General features: G+C 68.2%; 8 protein-coding genes across 8 annotated transcripts; 3 read left to right on the top strand and 5 right to left on the bottom strand.

Moving 5' to 3' along the window:
- Positions 1–1,055: 1,055 nt before the first annotated feature.
- On the top strand, positions 1,056–2,626 carry FA09DRAFT_310525 (Aldo/keto reductase; the record flags this gene model as incomplete). The annotated part of the gene is made up of 8 exons (XM_025740633.1): positions 1,056–1,136; positions 1,193–1,279; positions 1,334–1,503; positions 1,562–1,726; positions 1,781–1,903; positions 1,954–2,125; positions 2,179–2,313; positions 2,372–2,626. The coding sequence occupies 8 exons, from the start codon at positions 1,056–1,058 to the stop codon at positions 2,435–2,437; spliced, it is 999 nt and encodes a 332-aa protein (XP_025596628.1). The 3' UTR covers positions 2,438–2,626.
- Positions 2,627–2,894: 268 nt separating this feature from the next.
- On the bottom strand, positions 2,895–3,539 carry FA09DRAFT_86283 (hypothetical protein). The gene has a single exon (XM_025745872.1). The coding sequence runs from the start codon at positions 3,397–3,399 to the stop codon at positions 2,998–3,000; it is 402 nt and encodes a 133-aa protein (XP_025596627.1). The 5' UTR covers positions 3,400–3,539; the 3' UTR covers positions 2,895–2,997.
- A 209-nt stretch (positions 3,540–3,748) lies between these two features.
- Positions 3,749–6,199, bottom strand: FA09DRAFT_331242 (MFS general substrate transporter). Its single transcript, XM_025742936.1, has 8 exons — positions 5,830–6,199; positions 5,300–5,517; positions 5,159–5,247; positions 4,741–5,108; positions 4,375–4,688; positions 4,289–4,322; positions 4,107–4,238; positions 3,749–4,055 (listed from the first exon to the last, which is right to left on the bottom strand). Exons 1-8 carry the CDS (start codon positions 6,169–6,171, stop codon positions 3,825–3,827), a joined length of 1,728 nt encoding a protein of 575 aa, XP_025596626.1. The 5' UTR covers positions 6,172–6,199; the 3' UTR covers positions 3,749–3,824.
- A 140-nt stretch (positions 6,200–6,339) lies between these two features.
- Positions 6,340–7,464, top strand: FA09DRAFT_331241 (ribosomal protein L16). The gene is made up of 4 exons (XM_025742935.1): positions 6,340–6,570; positions 6,622–6,878; positions 6,964–7,034; positions 7,083–7,464. The coding sequence occupies exons 1-4, from the start codon at positions 6,364–6,366 to the stop codon at positions 7,247–7,249; spliced, it is 702 nt and encodes a 233-aa protein (XP_025596625.1). The 5' UTR covers positions 6,340–6,363; the 3' UTR covers positions 7,250–7,464.
- Positions 7,125–9,441, bottom strand: FA09DRAFT_331240 (hypothetical protein). The gene is made up of 11 exons (XM_025742934.1): positions 9,081–9,441; positions 8,572–8,888; positions 8,445–8,521; positions 8,273–8,394; positions 8,143–8,216; positions 8,010–8,089; positions 7,811–7,957; positions 7,740–7,752; positions 7,656–7,684; positions 7,541–7,606; positions 7,125–7,488 (listed from the first exon to the last, which is right to left on the bottom strand). Exons 1-11 carry the CDS (start codon positions 9,416–9,418, stop codon positions 7,354–7,356), a joined length of 1,398 nt encoding a protein of 465 aa, XP_025596624.1. The 5' UTR covers positions 9,419–9,441; the 3' UTR covers positions 7,125–7,353.
- A 435-nt stretch (positions 9,442–9,876) lies between these two features.
- On the top strand, positions 9,877–12,865 carry FA09DRAFT_361917 (zincin; the record flags this gene model as incomplete). Its single annotated transcript, XM_025745416.1, has 7 exons — positions 9,877–10,723; positions 10,780–11,932; positions 12,004–12,147; positions 12,204–12,234; positions 12,299–12,483; positions 12,542–12,601; positions 12,656–12,865. The coding sequence occupies 7 exons, from the start codon at positions 9,877–9,879 to the stop codon at positions 12,771–12,773; spliced, it is 2,538 nt and encodes an 845-aa protein (XP_025596623.1). The 3' UTR covers positions 12,774–12,865.
- Positions 12,847–15,032, bottom strand: FA09DRAFT_343892 (general substrate transporter). Its single transcript, XM_025744625.1, has 8 exons — positions 14,555–15,032; positions 13,922–14,499; positions 13,576–13,867; positions 13,470–13,517; positions 13,374–13,415; positions 13,242–13,320; positions 13,104–13,186; positions 12,847–13,054 (listed from the first exon to the last, which is right to left on the bottom strand). The coding sequence occupies exons 1-8, from the start codon at positions 14,918–14,920 to the stop codon at positions 12,875–12,877; spliced, it is 1,668 nt and encodes a 555-aa protein (XP_025596622.1). The 5' UTR covers positions 14,921–15,032; the 3' UTR covers positions 12,847–12,874.
- A 392-nt stretch (positions 15,033–15,424) lies between these two features.
- On the bottom strand, positions 15,425–16,236 carry FA09DRAFT_340141 (putative ATP18-subunit I/j of the mitochondrial F1F0-ATP synthase; the record flags this gene model as incomplete). The annotated part of the gene is made up of 2 exons (XM_025744292.1): positions 15,425–15,456; positions 16,083–16,236. 2 exons carry the CDS (start codon positions 16,234–16,236, stop codon positions 15,425–15,427), a joined length of 186 nt encoding a protein of 61 aa, XP_025596621.1.
- Between the last annotated feature and the right edge of the window lie 263 nt (positions 16,237–16,499).

The raw sequence follows: 16,499 nt of genomic DNA, 5'->3' as shown, positions 1-16,499 counted from the left end.
TCTCAAGAGGCAGCAGCCGAGCAGCGCCGGACTCGAGGCCGGCGGCGAGTGTGCGGCCTTGCACCCTGAGCTGGCGCTCGTGCATGCTGGTGGCCCGTGCCGTGGGAGAGGCGCGGCCCGGAAGGCCAAATCGGGACGCGTGCAGCGCCGCGAAGAGCCAGCTGCGGCAGCATCGCATGGCGTGAGCGTGCCGCAGCAGCGCCTCGTCCTTGCGAGCCGCAGGCCGGCTCTCGCTGCCGAAACATCTCCGAATAGTGCTGCTTGTCGGGCAAGGCGAGCAGCGCGGCTCGCAGGCGGGGCAGGAAGGCTTGGGCAGGCGTGCCGAACGCGGGAGGTGAAGCTCGAGGCGCCTCAAAATCGCGCCCCTCACGGTCTGCGGTACTGCAGCTGCTGGCGGCCGCCAGCCGAGCAACTCCTCGCTTCCCATCTGCCGATCTTTGAGCTCACCGCATAGATTGAGGCTGCTGTCGAATTGTGATGGCATCAGCGAAGCGTCTTTGTCGCGGGTGCCTGCCTGGCGAGCTGAGATTGTGATGTCTGCTCGCCGCCGAGGACGCGCCGGGGAGCGGCGCGGCACCTTTGGCGCCGCCGCATCGCAGCGGTGACCTACCCTCTGGACCCGTTGTGCTCGCGCGCTGCGCTATGCACGCATCGTTCACTCTGTCGCGCAGCGCCATGCAGTGCTGCCTCCGCTTCACCCTCGGTGCGACTTCCGGCAGCGATGGCATGGCGGGGAGGAGCGGCAGCTGCAAAAGGTGCTTTCTCGGGTCGCGGCGTTCTGTGCTGTTCCCACGGCATGCGCGCTCTCGAACAAACGTGCGCAGAGGCACGGAGCACCTCATGCGCGGAAGTGGAGGGAAGGGCTGCACGCCATGAGCGATGATGCGCGCATCGGGCAGGTGCCGGCGGCGTGCCCTGGCCCAGGAAGGAAGTTTGGGCAGCAGCGACCCTGCCAGTTTGGGCGTCGTCCGTGCGCCTCGCCAGCGCTGGCCCGCTTCAATATACCTCTTCAACATACCACCACCACCTCACCACACCCCTCACACACACCCAGCATGTCCTTCGGAAAGACGATCAAGCTCAACGACGGCAACGTCATGCCGCGCATTGGCCTCGGCACGTGGCTCTCGGAGCCGGTGCGTGGTGCAGCGGTGCGCGATCTGCAGCTGCCTGCTGACCCTCTCACCTCCAGGGCAAGGTCAAGGCCGCCGTGGCGCACGCCGTCAAGACGGGCTACCGCCACCTCGACCTGGCGAAGATCTACAAGAACCAGGAGGAGGTGCGTGGTGGTGTGGCTGCGTCTGTGGTGCAGCTGCTGACTCTCTCACCCCAGGTCGGCGAGGGCCTCAAGGAGGTCATCCCCTCGGTGGTCAAGCGCGAGGAGCTCTTCCTCACGTCGAAGCTGTGGAACAATGCGCACAAGCCGCACCTCGTCGAGAAGGCCTACGACGCCACGTGCAAGGAGCTCGGCGTCGAGTACCTCGACCTGTACCTGATCCACTGGTGCGTCGAGGGTCACCAATGGATGCTGCACCCTGGCACAAGTTGACCCCTCGCCCAGGCCCGTGCCGCTCGAGTCCGGCGACGACATTGAGAACCTCATGCCGCCCGCCAAGGACGGCAGCGACTTCAAGGAGCTCGACCTCAAGACGACGCTCGTTGACACGTGGAAGGCGATGATTGCGCTGCAGAAGACGGGCAAGGTCAAGAGCATCGGCGTGTCCAAGTGAGCGATACAGGCACTGTGCTGCGATGTGCTGCAGCTGACACTCGCCCGCAGCTTCACGCAGGCGCACCTCGAGGGCATCATCAGCGCCACGGGCGTCGTGCCCGCCGTGAACCAGATCGAGGGCCACCCGCTGCTGCCGCAGGAGGACCTGGTCAAGTACAGCCAGCTCAAGGGGTGAGCACTTAGACGGAGCACCTGCAGCTTCACTGCTGACACCCGCGCAGCATCCACATCACCGCCTACTCGCCCCTCGGCAACGCCTCGGGCTACGGCAAGAAGAGCGTCGACATCGCCGGCTCGAAGCAGGTGCAGGAGGTCGCCAAGGCCCACGGCGTCGACGCCGGCCAGGTCCTGATCGCCTGGGGCGCCCACCGCGGCACCAGCGTGATCCCCAAGGTGCGCAGCACGAGCGCCTGCTGCTTCTCGTCATCGCTGACCCGCCATCGCAGTCCGTCACGCCCAGCCGCATCGAGAGCAACTTCCAGGAGATCGAGCTGACCGACGAGGAGTTCGAGAAGGTCTCCTCGCTCATCAAGGACCACGGATCGTACGTGCGATTTAATGTGCCTATCGGCTATCCTTGGGTGAGGCGAAGGCGAAGTATTAGAGCCCTCAGGCGATCACTGGCTGACTCCCGTCAAGGACATCGATGTCTTCGGCGAGCCGGAGGAGAAGAAGGCCAACCACCGTGTCAACATCGGAGCGTAGAGCGCTTCCGCGGCTTCCTCCTGCCTTCGCGCAACTCGTCCGGTACCATTCGATCCATTCATGATCCTCTAGTGGTTGTTCTTCGCTTCTCCACGTCTGTCTGCGCCCCTGCTCCATGTCTGTCTGCGCACCTGCGCTCTCTCATGCGTGTCTGGTCTACTCTGAGGGGCGAGCAAGGTTGTGTAGCAGTGCTTGCTTGCTTGTCTTCGTCCGCGTGCCGATCTGTGTCTATGCGAGTCATCGCGCTGCTCATCCTCTGCTCTCTGGCCCAGCGACACGCGCACACGCAGCGGCTGCTGTGGTGATGTCCTTGCTACCTTCCCTCAGCCGCACACTGAGACTCACAGCCCCTTGAGCACTGCTTGCTGGCCGTGCGTAGGCTGCACAACGGCTCTCTGAAGCCATGTCACTTCTACACGGCGCTTGTGCACACGTTCAGCGCCGAGGTGATGTACTCTGGCGCAGCGACCACGTTGCATGACCGCATCCGCCTCCACCGACGCTCGGCAGGGCGCTGGTTACTGACAAGGCCTGACCGGTGCACACTGTCTAGCCGCACGTCATGGTCTGAGGAGGCAGGTGTCTCGCAGCGTCCGTGCGAGGCAGGTCGACCACTCTTGGCCCTCAGGGGTCAGAGGGCTGCTAATTCGGGCGCGCGTCGCCGCGTGTCCGGCCAGCCAGCCGCTGATGTGCTGCGCCGAGCTCTGCTTCTTACCACCACCATCCTCAACACCCGCCTCTCTACTCTTCATCTCACTCATCATGTCGCTCGTCTCGCTCGTGAGTAGTGTGCGTCCCGGAGAGGCGGGCAGGAAGCCGAGTCCGCTGCGGCATTGCGGTGCGCGTACGGCTGCCTGCGCACGCCCCGCGCGCCCAGGGCCAGCCACTCGCGCTGGCTTGGGCCCCGCTGCCCTCGCACATCCGTCGCAGCACTGAACGGCGCTGACGACCAGCAAGTTCATCCGCAGGATGTTCGCCAGGCTCGCGTCGACGAGCTTAAGACGCGCCTCAAGGCGCTGCAGGCGGACGTCAAGGAGCTCGTCAAGGAGCTGCAGGCGTTCGTCGAGGAGGCGGAGGAGCCGATCGGTGCCCACAGTGAGCGGCTGCGCGCGCGCCGAGCTCACGCCGTGCGCATGCTCACATCCTGCTCCAACGCAAGCCGCGAACGCCGAGGCCGCCGTGCGCAGCGCCAAGAACGCGAAGCTCCTCGCGCTGCTGCAGCAGCCCGCGGAGCTGCAGAGCACCCTCGACGACCTCGAGCGCGAGTGCAACCGCATCTACAAGGCGGTCACCCCTCAAGCACACCTGTGATCGCGGCGCAGGCCCAGCGAGTGCAACGCCTGGTGCAGTGGTGATCAATTGCTCTCCCATGACAATGCATCGCGCGTCAATCCTCTGCATCGGCAGGCTGCTCTGCGTCGTCCGTGCTGCTCTTAGTGTGCTCCGGCAGCGTGCGGTTCTCGATGGTGATGCAGCTGAGCAGCGTCACGAGCGCGGCGGCGGCGACGAAGCCGAAGACCCAGCGCAGCGCCACGGCGTACGCCGCCACGGCCGCGGCGCGCTCGTGCGCCGGCAGCGTGGGGATGATCGACGACTGATGCCGGATCGCGGCGATCGTCTGCGGCGGTGCGTGAGCAGCGTGCTGGGTGAGCATCAGCGTGAAGCTTACCTTGGCGGCATCGGGGCCTGAGATGCGCTTCTCCAGCTCGGTGCGTAGCTTCGCCTGCAGTATCGCGCCGGAGAGCGCCACGCCGACGACCTGGCCCGACGTGCGGAAGAGATACGACATGGCCGTGGCGACCTGTGAGAGTGTGAGCAGGCCGCGTGCGATTGCGAGACCTGGCTGCTCACCGCAATGTCCTCGCGCGGCACCGAGTTGATGAGCCTGCATCGCAGCGTGAGCAGGTGTGCAAATCCCGCGCTACCAGCATACTCACGCGATCAGCGTGCAGGTGAGCACGCCCGACACGCCCACGCCGCTCGGCACGATGCCAGCATACGTCAGCCACTCCGGCGTGCCCGCGGTGAAGCTGAGCACGATGAGCGAGCCGCCCAGCATCAGGCCCGCGTGGACGAGGTTGTATGCCCAGTAGACGCCGCGCCAGCGCATGTACAGGCCCGCCGTGACAGACGAGACGCTGAGGCCGATCGAGTTGGGGATCAGGTGCAGGCCCGCCTCAGAGGCCGACTGCAGCTTCACGGCCTGGAACCAAAGCGGAAAGTTGTACAGCAGCGCAAACGACATGACGGCCTGCAGTGCGGGTCAGTCTATCGTGCTGCAACTCTCAGCCCGCGCTACTCACCAAGGCAAAGTTGGCCAGCGCGACACTGCCGCCGGTGCGCTGCAGCAGCAGCGGGATCGGCAGAATGGGCTTGCGCGCGACCCACAGCTCGACGCACACAAACGCGACGGCACTCGCGGCGCCCGCGACTAGGCCGCCCCACACCACCGGCTCGCTGAAGCTCAGGTCCTGCGCCGACATGAGCGAGAGCGAGATCAGCGAGCTGCCGACGGTGCCGACGAGAAAGAGCGAGCCGAGGCCGTCGATGAGCAGCAGCTTGTCCGTCCAGCCGAGGCCGGCCAGCGGCGACGGCTTGGGGGGCTGGTTTGGCGGGCTCAGCGGTACGAACAGGGCCGCAACGAGGGCCACGCCGAGGATCGGCATTTGCACTGCGCAGCATGTCAGTGTGGCAAGTGCACACGCAGCCCGTGCTACTTACGCATGAACGCGCTGCGCCAGCCCAGCTTGTCGTTGGCAAAGCCGCCGACGGGTCCGCCAAGGCCGCTGCCCAGGCCGAAGATGATGTTGCTGTGCGAGCCGGGTGAGCACGCAGCAGCGGCAGTCTCCTCGGCCCACTCACGTCAGGCCCTGCATGAGGCCGCGATGCCGCAGCGGGATCACATCGCTCATGATCGTGCTGTTGACCACTGCCAGGCCGCCGCCGCCGACGCCGGCGAGACCGCGGGCCGCGATGAGCTGACCCATGCTCTGCGCCACGCCGCAGCCGAACGTGCCCGTCACGAAGAAGGTGAGCGCCGTGAGCAGCGCGCGACGCCGGCCGATGATGTCGCACAGCCGCTAGAAGACAGGGGTAAGCACATGAGCTGGTGTTCGATACTGCGGCTCGCCGGACGCGCCGAGAGAGACAGCAGGCCATAGTCTCGTCCACACTGTCGGTCTCGGTCACATATAGCCGCCAGTTGGCGCAGCTGCAGCACATCCCAGCCACCGCTTTGCCTTGCGCCCACCACCAATCCTCATCGTGGCAGCTGCCACGGCAGCGCTCCCTCGACTAGTCCACGCCGCCGGGCCTGCCATCGCGCGACCAAGCGTCTAAGCTGCCGCACTTGCCCCCCATTCTCCACGGCCGCTGCCTTTCCGCACACTCACCCCGTAGATCGGCGTGAAGCAGCACACGCTCAGCAGATAGCTGCTGCCGAGCCACGCGGCCTGCTCGCTGGCCTCAAAGTCGCTGGCAATGCTACCGACGAGCGTGGCGACGACGGTGCCGTCGAGCGAGGCGGCAAACACGGGCACCCAGATGGTGAAGAGCAGCGGCAGCAGCACGCGCAGCGGCGGGAACGGCACGTCCGTCTCGCCGTGCGCCGAGGGAGCGGGCTCGGAGGCGGAGCCGGGCTCGGCGGCGCCCTCGGGCTGCGCTGCGCCGTAGCGCGGCTGAGCATCGCGGCTCTGCTGCGCCAGAAGCGGCGCCTGCTCGGCGGTGCGCGACATGGCTGGGTGCTTGAGGAGCGGTGGTGGAGGTGTGAGAGGCGGCCAGCTCGTGTGAGCGCGCCAAGGCCCAGGCACAAGTTGGCGGCGCGGCGTGGGAACGGCAGAGTCGCGCTCTCGCCGCCGTCCCGCTGCCTCCTTCGCACCTTCGCAGCTCTCCACTCCACTCCACGTCCACCCCGCTCACTGCCCAGCATGGCCTCGCTGCGCAGCCTCACTGGCGCCTTCCGCGCCCTCGCCATGCCGTCCGGCGCCAGCTCGTCGCGCGTGGCGCTGCAGCCGGCACGCTTCGCCCCGCTGCGCCCGTCTCTCGCGCCGCCGCACTTGGCGATGCCCGACGCCGTGCGGTGTGCCAGCAACCTGGCGCCGCGCCGCACCAAGTACCGCAAGGCGCACAAGGGCGTGAGTGCGAAGACCAGGCGTCGTGCTCTGCCTGCGCTGACCCTTCTCCAGCGCGTGCCCATTCCCATCGGCGGCTCGCTCAAGGGCACCACGCTGGCCGAGGGCGCCTATGGCCTGCGCCTGCTGGCGCCTGCGCGCCTCAGCGCCAAGCAGCTGACGTCGGCCGAGACGGCGCTGAAGCGCAAGCTCAAGATCATCAAGGGCGCACAGGTCTTCATGCGCGTCTTCCCCGACATTCCCGTCTGCGTCAAGGGCAACGAGACGCGCATGGGCAAGGGCAAGGGCACGTTTGAGTTCTGGGCCTGTCGGTGAGTGCAGCAAGAGGCGTCTCGGCGTGCCATGGCGGGTCGTGCAGCAGCTGGTCGCAGCACCTCCACTAACACTCCGCCGCAGCGCACCCATCGGCCGCGTCATCTTCGAGATCGGCGGCCCCGTCGACATTCGGCCAGAGGTGGCCAAGGAGGGTGCGTGCACCGCCGTGCATGTCTCTTCCCAACTGACACGCTCTGCAGCTCTGCGGCTAGCATCGGCCAAGCTGCCCGTGCCCACCGAGTTCATCGACGCGTCAGCTGGCCCGCGCCTCGGCAGCCTCAGCGAGGTGCTCCCGCCTGCGTCGGCCGCTGCCCGGTCAGGCGCCGGCATCGTCGTGCCGGCGGGCGCGCCCGTGCCGCCGGCATAGGGAAGGAACAGCATAGGGCTTGCACAGGGTGCACGGGTAATCTAGACAGGTCCGACAGACCAGCGCGCGCGGCACAGGGGTGGCTGCTACGGGTGTGCGAGGCATCAGAACGTGGCGCTGCCGTTGAGCGGCGAGGCGACGCCGCCGGGCAGGTTGAGCGGCCAGGCAGAGAAGAAGAACGTCCACCGCCGCTGCGCGGCACAGTGCGCCGCCAGCGCCTGCAGGTCGACCATCTCGAGCTGCCAGAAGGACGTCAGCCGGAGGGCGAGTCAGGACGGCGTGGACACGCACAATCGGCAGGCCGAACAGGCCGAGCAGCGTCTCGTGCAGGTACGAGTGGCCGAGCGGCGGCGGCCACTGGAGACGTGTCAGCGCCGGGCAGAGTGGGTGTGCGGCCGGCACTCACGCTTTCGAATGCGGGTGCGTCGCCGCCGACTGTACTGCGGAGTCAGTCTGTGCCAGCCGGAGCATTGTGCGTCGGGCGTCTCACCAGCAGCGAAGTGCTGTGCGCATGCAGTCTGATCAGCAGAGCGCCGCAAGTGCTCGCTCGGCGCCACTCACATTGTTCCACAGATACTCGGCCATGTCCTCGCCCTGCGCCAGACCGGCAAAGCGCTCCTGGCCCTTCTGGCCCCAGTGCTGCTTCTCAAGGCCCGAGGCGCTGGTGTAGCGCTCGATGAAGCCGCTGCGCACAAGCAGGATGTCGCCCTGCACGCATGGGCTCAATGGCAGCTCATGGCGCAGCTCGCACGTCACGCACCTTGTGGAAGCGGTTGACGCCCTGCGCGCGTGCGGCCTCCTTCAGCATGGCCAGCGTGATCGGGAACGTGGTGCACGGATCTGGCAGAGGTCATCAGCTGCGCGGCCAAAGACGGCCACACTGTGCCACTCACCCCACGGGTCGCGCCCGCCATTCTTCTGCTTGAAGTAGCCCCACACGTCGATGAGCACGCCGCGGCCCTGGATGCTGTCGTGCGGGGTGATCAGCTGCAAGGCTAGCTGCATTGGCAGGCCTTGACCCACCCGTGCTGCGCCCACGCCTGCACGCCGAGCTGTGTGCCCTGGCTGCCGTCCTGCTTGCCGAACGCGAGGTCGGCCTGCTTGACGCCTTGGTAGTAGCAGTTCAGGCCGAGATGGCCAAAGTGCTGCACAGCAGAGTCAGCGGGGCACCGACAAGCACGCACTCTGGACTCACCCTGAAGCCGTCGATCTGCGTGCCGCTTTGCGTGTTCATAAAGACGGTATCGTCGGCAAGCGGGGCCGCGCTGGGGTCTGCATGCGCAGTCAGCACAAGCGTCCTGGTCAGGCACTGCTGCACGCACCGTTCGGGTCCGAGCGGTCCTCGACGCCGTGTCCGGCGGCGTTGAGGCGCGCGATGCTGGCGCTGCGGCGCTCGACGTACGCCGGCGACGTCTTGGCGTTGATGCTGTGCTGCATGCACGCGCGGCCGAAGAAGGGCACGTCGGGCATGTTCAGCGCCCAGTTGAGCGAGATGGCGACGCCGCTCTTGATCTCCTCGCGCGCCGTGCGCGACACGACCTCGGGCGTGAGCAGGTTGATGGTGCCGAGCTCGTCGCCCTTGCCCCACACGTCCCACGCGCAGCCGGAGAAGCCGCCCTCAGTTGGCAGGTCTGCGTAGCTGCGGAGGCGGTCAGTCGAAGTGCGGTCGACGCTGCTGCGTGTGCAGCAGAGAAGGCACTCGCAGCAGGTGCGACACCTTCGCAGACCTCGCGCGTGCGCCAGCCAGCACGCTCGCGCCTTTTGTCGAGCAGCGTTGCGTCTTGCTCTGCACTGCGTCTTGCCCTTCCATTCCCTCCGTGCACTGACTCACGCCGGCATGTGGCTCCAGTCGCTGCGGCGCAGCGTGCGGTGCGGCAGCTGCGGCAGGCTCTGCGCGGCGCCGCTCGTGGCGCTGGCCAGCTGGCCGGCGATGGCGGCGAGGCGGTGGCGTGCCGACTCGGGCTGCGGGTGCGCCGCATCGGTGGCGCCGGCGTCGTGGGCGTGGTGGTGCTCGCGGTGCGAGCGTGCGAAGGACGGCACGACGGCGGCGGGCGTGCGTGTGACGACGGCGCCGAAGCGCTCGGCGATGCTGCGGTGCCGGTGGTGGTGGTGCTGCTCGCCGGCGTGCTTGTCGCCGCTGCTGCTGCTGCTTCCGGCGTCGTGCGGCATGGTGTCGTGTGCGGCGGTGGTGGTGGGTGCGGAGTGCGTGAGGCGTTGCGCCCGCTGTCTGTCTCCGCTTCCGGCTCTGGCGCTCGCCGCGCTCTCGGGTCTGTGCGCACTCCGCCCCGCGCCGCCCGGCAAGTGGCCTCCGCCTGGAACGCCGGCAGAGCTGCACGTCGCCGGCTACGCCGATCTTTGTCGCACACACCCGAGACTTCAGCCGCTGTGCTGCTGTGCTCACACTCGAGCGCTCTGCTGCTGCGGCCTGCCCCTCGGCGGCACCTCTACCCCGCACTCTGGGCGCGCCGAGGGGCGGGAAGCGGGAATAAGGCGTGGCGCCGGCCCAGCTTCTGGAGCAATCGGTGCAGCGCGCCGCGAAGGTCGCTTGCTGCCAGCGCACGGTTGCGCTATCTTGATGCGCGCTCGCCCCACTCCTTCTCGCTCCCCACCCCTTCAACCCGCCAGCCATGCCTGCCGCCGCCGACGAGCGCGCCCCGCTGCTGGGCCAGCGCAGTGCCGACGAGCCCGCCGAGGCGCCGCGCGGCTTCGTCGCCCGCACGCGCGCCCACCTCGCGCGCACCTTTGCGCCGCTGGCGTCGCCGCAGACGCTGCGCCCGCTCGAGCGCTTCCTGCTCTTCCTCGTGCTCGCGCTGCTGCTCACCGCCGCCGTGCTGGGCGGCCTCTTTGCCGGCGCGCGCGCCCACCACCCGCCGCACCCGCACCGGCACCCGCCGCATGGCCCGCCGCACCCGCCGCACCCGCCCCACGGCCCGCCGCCGCCGCCGCATGGCCCGCACCCGCACGGCCCGCCGTGCACAACGGCCGACTGCGTGCGCACTGCCGCCGACCTGCTGCGTGCCATCGACACGACTGCCGACCCGTGCGACGACTTCTACCAGTACGCCACCGGCGGCTGGCGCGAGGCGCACCCCATCCCCGCCGACGCCGCGCTGTACGGCATGGCGCAGGACATCACCAAGACGAACGCGGCCGTCATCCAGCGCCTGCTCAACGAGGCGCCTGATGCTAAGGTGAACACCGCGGACGACAGTGAGAAGGCCATCGACGCACGCAACATCGCCAAGCTGCGCGACTACTACACCAGCTGCACCGACCGCGCGGCCCAGGACGCCGCCGGCGCCAAGCCGCTGCTCGACGTTGTCTCGCACCTGCGTGCGCTGTACCGCACTGGCGCCGCCGAGCGCGAGCCGGTGCAGCACAGCCCGGTGCCTGGCAGCGAGCCGGCGCCGCTGCCGCCGCAGGCGGGCCGTCAGCAGGGCCTGACGGAGGCGCTCGCCTGGGCACACGCGCGTGGTGAGTGGTGTGGCATGACATGCAGCTTCGGCGGCAAGAGTTGACCCTCTGTGCAGGCATGATGGCGTTCTTCAGCTGGACGATCCAGGGCGAGCCCGTCAAGGACCCGACGTTCGCCACGCCGTGGCTCCAGCCTGACGGTCTCGGCCTGCCGAACAAGGACTACTACACGGACAAGGACGAGACGGACTTCTACCGCACGGTCGTGGCCGATGCCCTCGTGGCCCTGGCTGCCGCCGAGCAGGACAGCCTCAGTGCGGAGAAGAAGCAGCGCAAGCCCGAGTCGGAAAAGAAGATCCGCGCGCGCGCCGACGCCGTCGTCGAGCTCGAGATCGCCCTTGCCGCCATCACGCCCGAGAACGAGGACCTCGAGGACCCGCTGGGCACATACAACCCGACGTCGTTCGCCGAGCTCTCGCGCAATCTCTCCTCGCTCGAGGTGGCCACGTACTTCCACGACCTCGGCGCGGCACGCCCGGAGTCGATCAACGTGCTCTCGCCGCGCTTCGTGCGCCGCCTCGACAGCCTCATCAGCCGCACGCCCGACGACGTGCTCGAGGCGTACCTTGTGTGGACGGCGATGCGCACGCTCGGCCTGGCGCTGGGCCCCAATGTGCCGCTGCGGCGCCCGCTCGACGCTCTCGACCGGCGCAGCAAGGGCATCGGCGCCGACGCGACCGAGGACCGCGCCACGTTCTGCCAGAACTCGCTCAACGACGTGCTCGGCTTCCTCACGGGCCGCTTCTTTGTCGCCGACAGCTTCCCGCCGCAGAGCAAGGAGAAGGCCGAGCTCATCATCCACAACATCATCCGCGCCTTCAAGAGCCGCCTGCCCGAGCTCGCCTGGCTCGACGACGCGACGCGCGCACGCGCCGAGCGCAAGGCCGATGCTATCCGCATCAAGGTCGGCTGGCCCGAGAGCCCGCAGACGAAGGACGCCGGCGCCATGGAGCGCTTCTACGCCGACTTCGACGTCAAGCCCAAGGACTTCTTCGGCAACGTCGCGCGCAGCCTCGCCCGCGGTGTCCGCCACGACTGGGCCGCCGCGGGCAAGACGCTCGACGCCAAGGCCTGGGAGATGATCCCTTCCGAGGTCAACGCGTACTACACGCCGCTCGCCAACGAGATCGTCTTCCCCGCCGGCATCCTGCAGCCGGCGTACTTCTCGTACCGCTGGACCGACGCGCTGCAGTACGGCGCATTTGGCTCGTGAGTGAAGCTCCTCTGGCCATTGCACTACCATCCGCCTTCCCGCACCTCCGCTGACATCCGGCGGGCAGAGTCGCCGGACACGAGACATCGCACGCGTTTGACCCATCAGGACGCCTCTACGATGAGGACGGAAGGCTCAAGAACTGGTGGAGTGACGAGACTGCCGCCCGCTTCGACGAACGCAAGAACTGCATCATCGACTGGTACGGCAAGTGAGTAGCAAGGCTGGTCCCCCGTGCTGTGCTTCGTATTCACCACCTCCCTGCAGGCAAACCATCCCCGATGGCAAGGGCGGCGAGGTGCGTGCCGTTTGATCCCGCAACGCATCTAGTCACCCGAAGCTGACCCTACGCGCACGCACAGCTGCACCTGCGCTCCAAGTACACGATCGGCGAGGACATCGGCGACCTCGGCGGCCTGGCCGCCAGCTGGCGCGCATGGCAGGAGAGCCTCAAGACGCCGGGCGCCGCCGAGCGCAACCCGGCGCTGCCGGGCCTCGAGCACCTGTCCAACGAGCAGCTCTTCTACCTCGCCTACGCGGTCGGATGGTGAGTGGCCCGGCCTCTGCTCGCTGATCCCGTTCTCACATGACGCTGTGCACCACAGGGCCCGCAACCTGCGCCAATCTGAGGCCATCCTGCGCTGGCGCACCGACCCGCACTCGCCGTGCGTACGCCCTGACCGCTGCCTGTCCACACCACGCTCACTCCACACCCTCAGAACCAAATTCCGCGTCAACGCCGCTCTCGCCAACATCAAGGAGTTCGGCGCCGCCTGGGGCTGCAAGGCCGGCCGCGACAAGATGTCGCGCGGCAATGAGTCCTGCATCATCTGGTAGACGTGCGACCGCAGCATCTGCGCTGTTGCTGAACCACGCTTCGAGGCGCCTCGAAGCGCCTCGAGCAGCAATTGAGAACTTATCGAAGCATGACATGTCTCTCATGAGTCTGCGCCGTCTACGGGCCGTGCGACAGGCCGTATGCTCGGCTCGTCGTCCTCTGCATCCCACTCCTCGCCGTCTGGCCGCAGCGGCTCGTACTCTCCCTGCGCAGCGCCTCGGTGATGCGCCTGCTCGGCGTCGAAGAGCCGCGTGGCGTCGGAGAGCTCGACGCCGGCCATCTGGTGCTGGGTCAGCATGTGTACTGGCTGACGCGAGCAGGCGGCGCACCTCGGGCAGGTAGACGTAGGTGAAGCCCCACGAGAGGGCTGCGATGCCGGCGTAGCCCCAGAAGGTGCCCTGCGGCGTGATGACTGGCGGCCAGGGTTAGCAGAGCGGTCCGAGCGCCAGCCTGCAGGCAGCACTCACGCCGTACGAGATCGAGATATGTGGCCGCGACGAGCAGGTTGCATGTCCAGTTGGTCGCCGTTGCGAGACCCCCGCCGACCTGAGGGAGACTCATGAGCGGATGTTGTGATACGCCTGCTTGTCGGCACTCACACCGCGAAGGCGGCCCGGGAAGATTTCAGACTGCACGAGCCACTGCAGAGAGAGTCAACACGCGGTGGCCAGAGTCTCGCTGCGCCCAGCACACACCGGGATGATGCCCAGGCCGAGTGCATAGCTGAAGATGAAGGCGATCATCTGCATGCACGCTGTCAGCCGTGCAGCCGCAGCATCGCCGGCCCTGGCCACTACTGACCATCACGAGGCTGACGTAGGCCCAGGCGCCGGCCTGCTCGCCCGCCGGCCCGTCGCCCTGCCCATCCACGACGTCCTTCATGCGGATCTGCCCCAGCGACACGGCCAGCATGCTCAGCGCCACGCTGGCCGCCGCCGTGGCGCCGAGCAGCAGGCGCCGCCGCCCGAGCCGGTCGACGAGGCGCAGCGCCAGGCAGGTGCCGAGAAAGTTGCCCACGGCCACGCCGAGCGCCGGCACGTTGGGGTTCGCCGAGAAGCCGGCCATGAGCAAGAGGCGCGAGGAGAAGTAGAGGCTGTGCAGCGGCGTCAGTCTTGCAGCACTGGTGTATCTTCATCTCTCAGCTCACATCGAGTTGGCGCCGCAGAGCTGCTGGGCCGCCTGCAGGCCACAGGCGAGCGCCAGCGCCCGGCGGCCGTTGCTGCTCTGGAAGAGCTCCTTGAGCGCGCCCCGCTTGTCGACCCGCTCCTCGTGCCCGCGCTCAAAGCCGCGCAGGTAGGCATCAACGGCCTCGCTGCTCGCCGTCGGATACAGCTTCACGACGCCGGCGCGCGCCTGCACATGGCGGCCGTGGGCGCTGAGCCAGCGCGGCGACTCGTCGAGCGTCCACAGCCCGGCGAGCTGCGCCAGCGCCGGCACGGCGCCGAGCAGCACCATCCAGCGCCACGAGTGCGGCAGCGTGTAGAAGAGCGCTGCGACCGCGTACGCCAGCACCTGGCCGCCCGTGACGAGCAGGCTGTTGGCGCCGACCATGCGCCCGCGCACGTCGGCCGGCGCACACTCGGCGAGGAACGTCGGCACGACCATGCTGCTCATGCCCACGCCGACGCCGACGAGCGCTCGCCCCAGCACGAGCTCACGCAGCACCTGCGACGCCGCCTGCTCGATGGAGCCGAGCGCAAAGAAGACGGACGAAACAATCATCGCCTGGCGGTGCGGGTTAGCAGAGCAGTCAGCCAGCACGACCGCTCACTGCACTCACGCTGCGGCGCCCGCGCCAGTCGGCCAGCTTGCCCGCACCCAGTGCTCCAGCGATGGCTCCGACCGTCGTGGCGCACACGAAGACGCCCTGCTCGCGTGCGCTCAGCACGTGGCCCAGGTCGCTGCGCAGCGACACGAGCATGCCCGACGCGATGCCCGTGTCGAGGCCGAAGAGCAGGCCGCCCAGCGTCGACACGAGCACGATGCGCGAGAGGTATGCGCTCGATGGCGGCCCCAGCGCTGAAAGCGGTGCGGCCTCAGCGGCAGCCTCGGCGGCGAATGCCGGCGCAGCACTCGGCTCGTCCGGGAGCGCTGCGGGCATGGTGGAGGTCGCGCTGCGGCCGGCTGGACGTGGAGGATAGGCCATGCGCGGCGCGCACGGTGCAAGCGTCTCGGTCACGCAGCAGGCCGGCCGGCGAGCGGGAAGCGGAGACGACGCGCTCAGGCAATAGGCGCGGGACAGACGTGCGAGATGGTGGTGGAGGCGGGGCAAGCTGGACGCGCGGCCGTGGTCCAGCTTCGGCGGGCGCATCGCGCCAAGCATTCTGCCATATCAGCGCGCCCAGAACGCCAGCCCAAACATCTCGGGATGACCGCAGGCACCAGACTTGCTCCACGGCACTGCAAGCTTTCCCATCGATCAGACACGAGCTCTGCGGCACCGCCCTCAAACTCAGACTGTTGCGCCGACACCACTCCTACAGTCCCAGCCGGCACCCTCGCGGGCTCACACCAGCACCCTCGCAGCTCTATCACTTCACTTCATTGCAGCGACATGCAGCCCTGCGGCACGGCGACGCGGCCGCTGAGGGACCACACGCGCTTCCGGTGAGAGCGATGCCGCAATGCACGGCTGCAGCGTCGCGTGCACTTAGTGGTGCTCGGCCTTGCCGCCCTTGAGCGCTGCGAGGGCAAGTGCGTCAGCATGAGCACGCTTCGAACGGCAGCTGGAGCGCGGGATGCAGAGAGGAGCACAGCGACAGCGCGCGACAGCGCCTGTGCCAAGACACGATGCAGAGCAGCTGAGCGTCCCACTACCACCTGCTGTGCGCCCGAGGGACGAAACGTCTCTTGCCCCCTGCATCCGGACATTCTGTCCACAGCTTCGCACAAGCTCGTTTCCGCGCTGGCCCAGTCCGCCGACTCAGTGCTGCCCATGCGACAGGTCACGCGTGCCAGCGGACACCGTCTCCCACGCGGCGACTTGCGACCGGCATGGTGGTGCGTTCCGCAGAGCTTTGCGGAGCACCGCAGCGTCGCAGCATCGCCGACACACCAGCAGCGCCCGCCCAGCTGCGGCCAGTGACGCTGCAGCAGCTACGGCGCCCTGCTGATGCATCGCGTCGAGGTCTTCGCACCAGCGCCGTCGCGCCAGGCTGTCGCGCCAGCACCTTGGCTCTTCAATAGCTGCAGCCCCGCCAGCCACCGTGCAGAGCAGTCCTCGCGCGTCTCCCGCACGTGTCTCCCGTCCGACTGTCCGCTTCTGCCCGCGTTCGCTCCCCACCACCTTTGCCCGCGCACACACGCACCGTACGGGTTCTTGGGGTTGGCCTTTGCCTCGGCGGTGCTGACGCCGGCGTTCTGCATGGCGCTGACGCCGAAGAAGACGATAACGCTGGCGGCCATGAAGGGCCAGAGCGGCTTGACGATGGGCGTGGGGTAGCTGTGTGCGAGCATGCGCATGGACGAGGGTGCAGCAGGGAGCGGCAGCGGAGCAATGGCGGGCGGAGAGGGCAGGGCGGGAAGCAGCAGGTCAGCAAGCGCCACGTGACGGCGCCTCCAGCGAGCGAACGCACGGCTTAAGACCGAACATGGCGACGACGAGAGGTGCGGAGAGGTGAGGGTGCGGTGGGGAAGAAGGCCGCCGGCGCCTGGCCGGGACGCGGCGGCGCTGCTGGCGCGGCGCGGCGCTCGGGCGGCGACGGCTGGCAGCGCACGCGGCGCAC

The sequence above is a fragment of the Tilletiopsis washingtonensis genome, assembly GCF_003144115.1.
Source record: "Tilletiopsis washingtonensis strain MCA 4186 unplaced genomic scaffold FA09scaffold_17, whole genome shotgun sequence".
In the NCBI taxonomy this organism is placed as follows: Eukaryota; Fungi; Basidiomycota; class Exobasidiomycetes; order Entylomatales; genus Tilletiopsis; species Tilletiopsis washingtonensis.
Note: the sequence above shows the minus strand (reverse complement) of the source record. Positions and strands in the feature narration are given on the sequence as shown.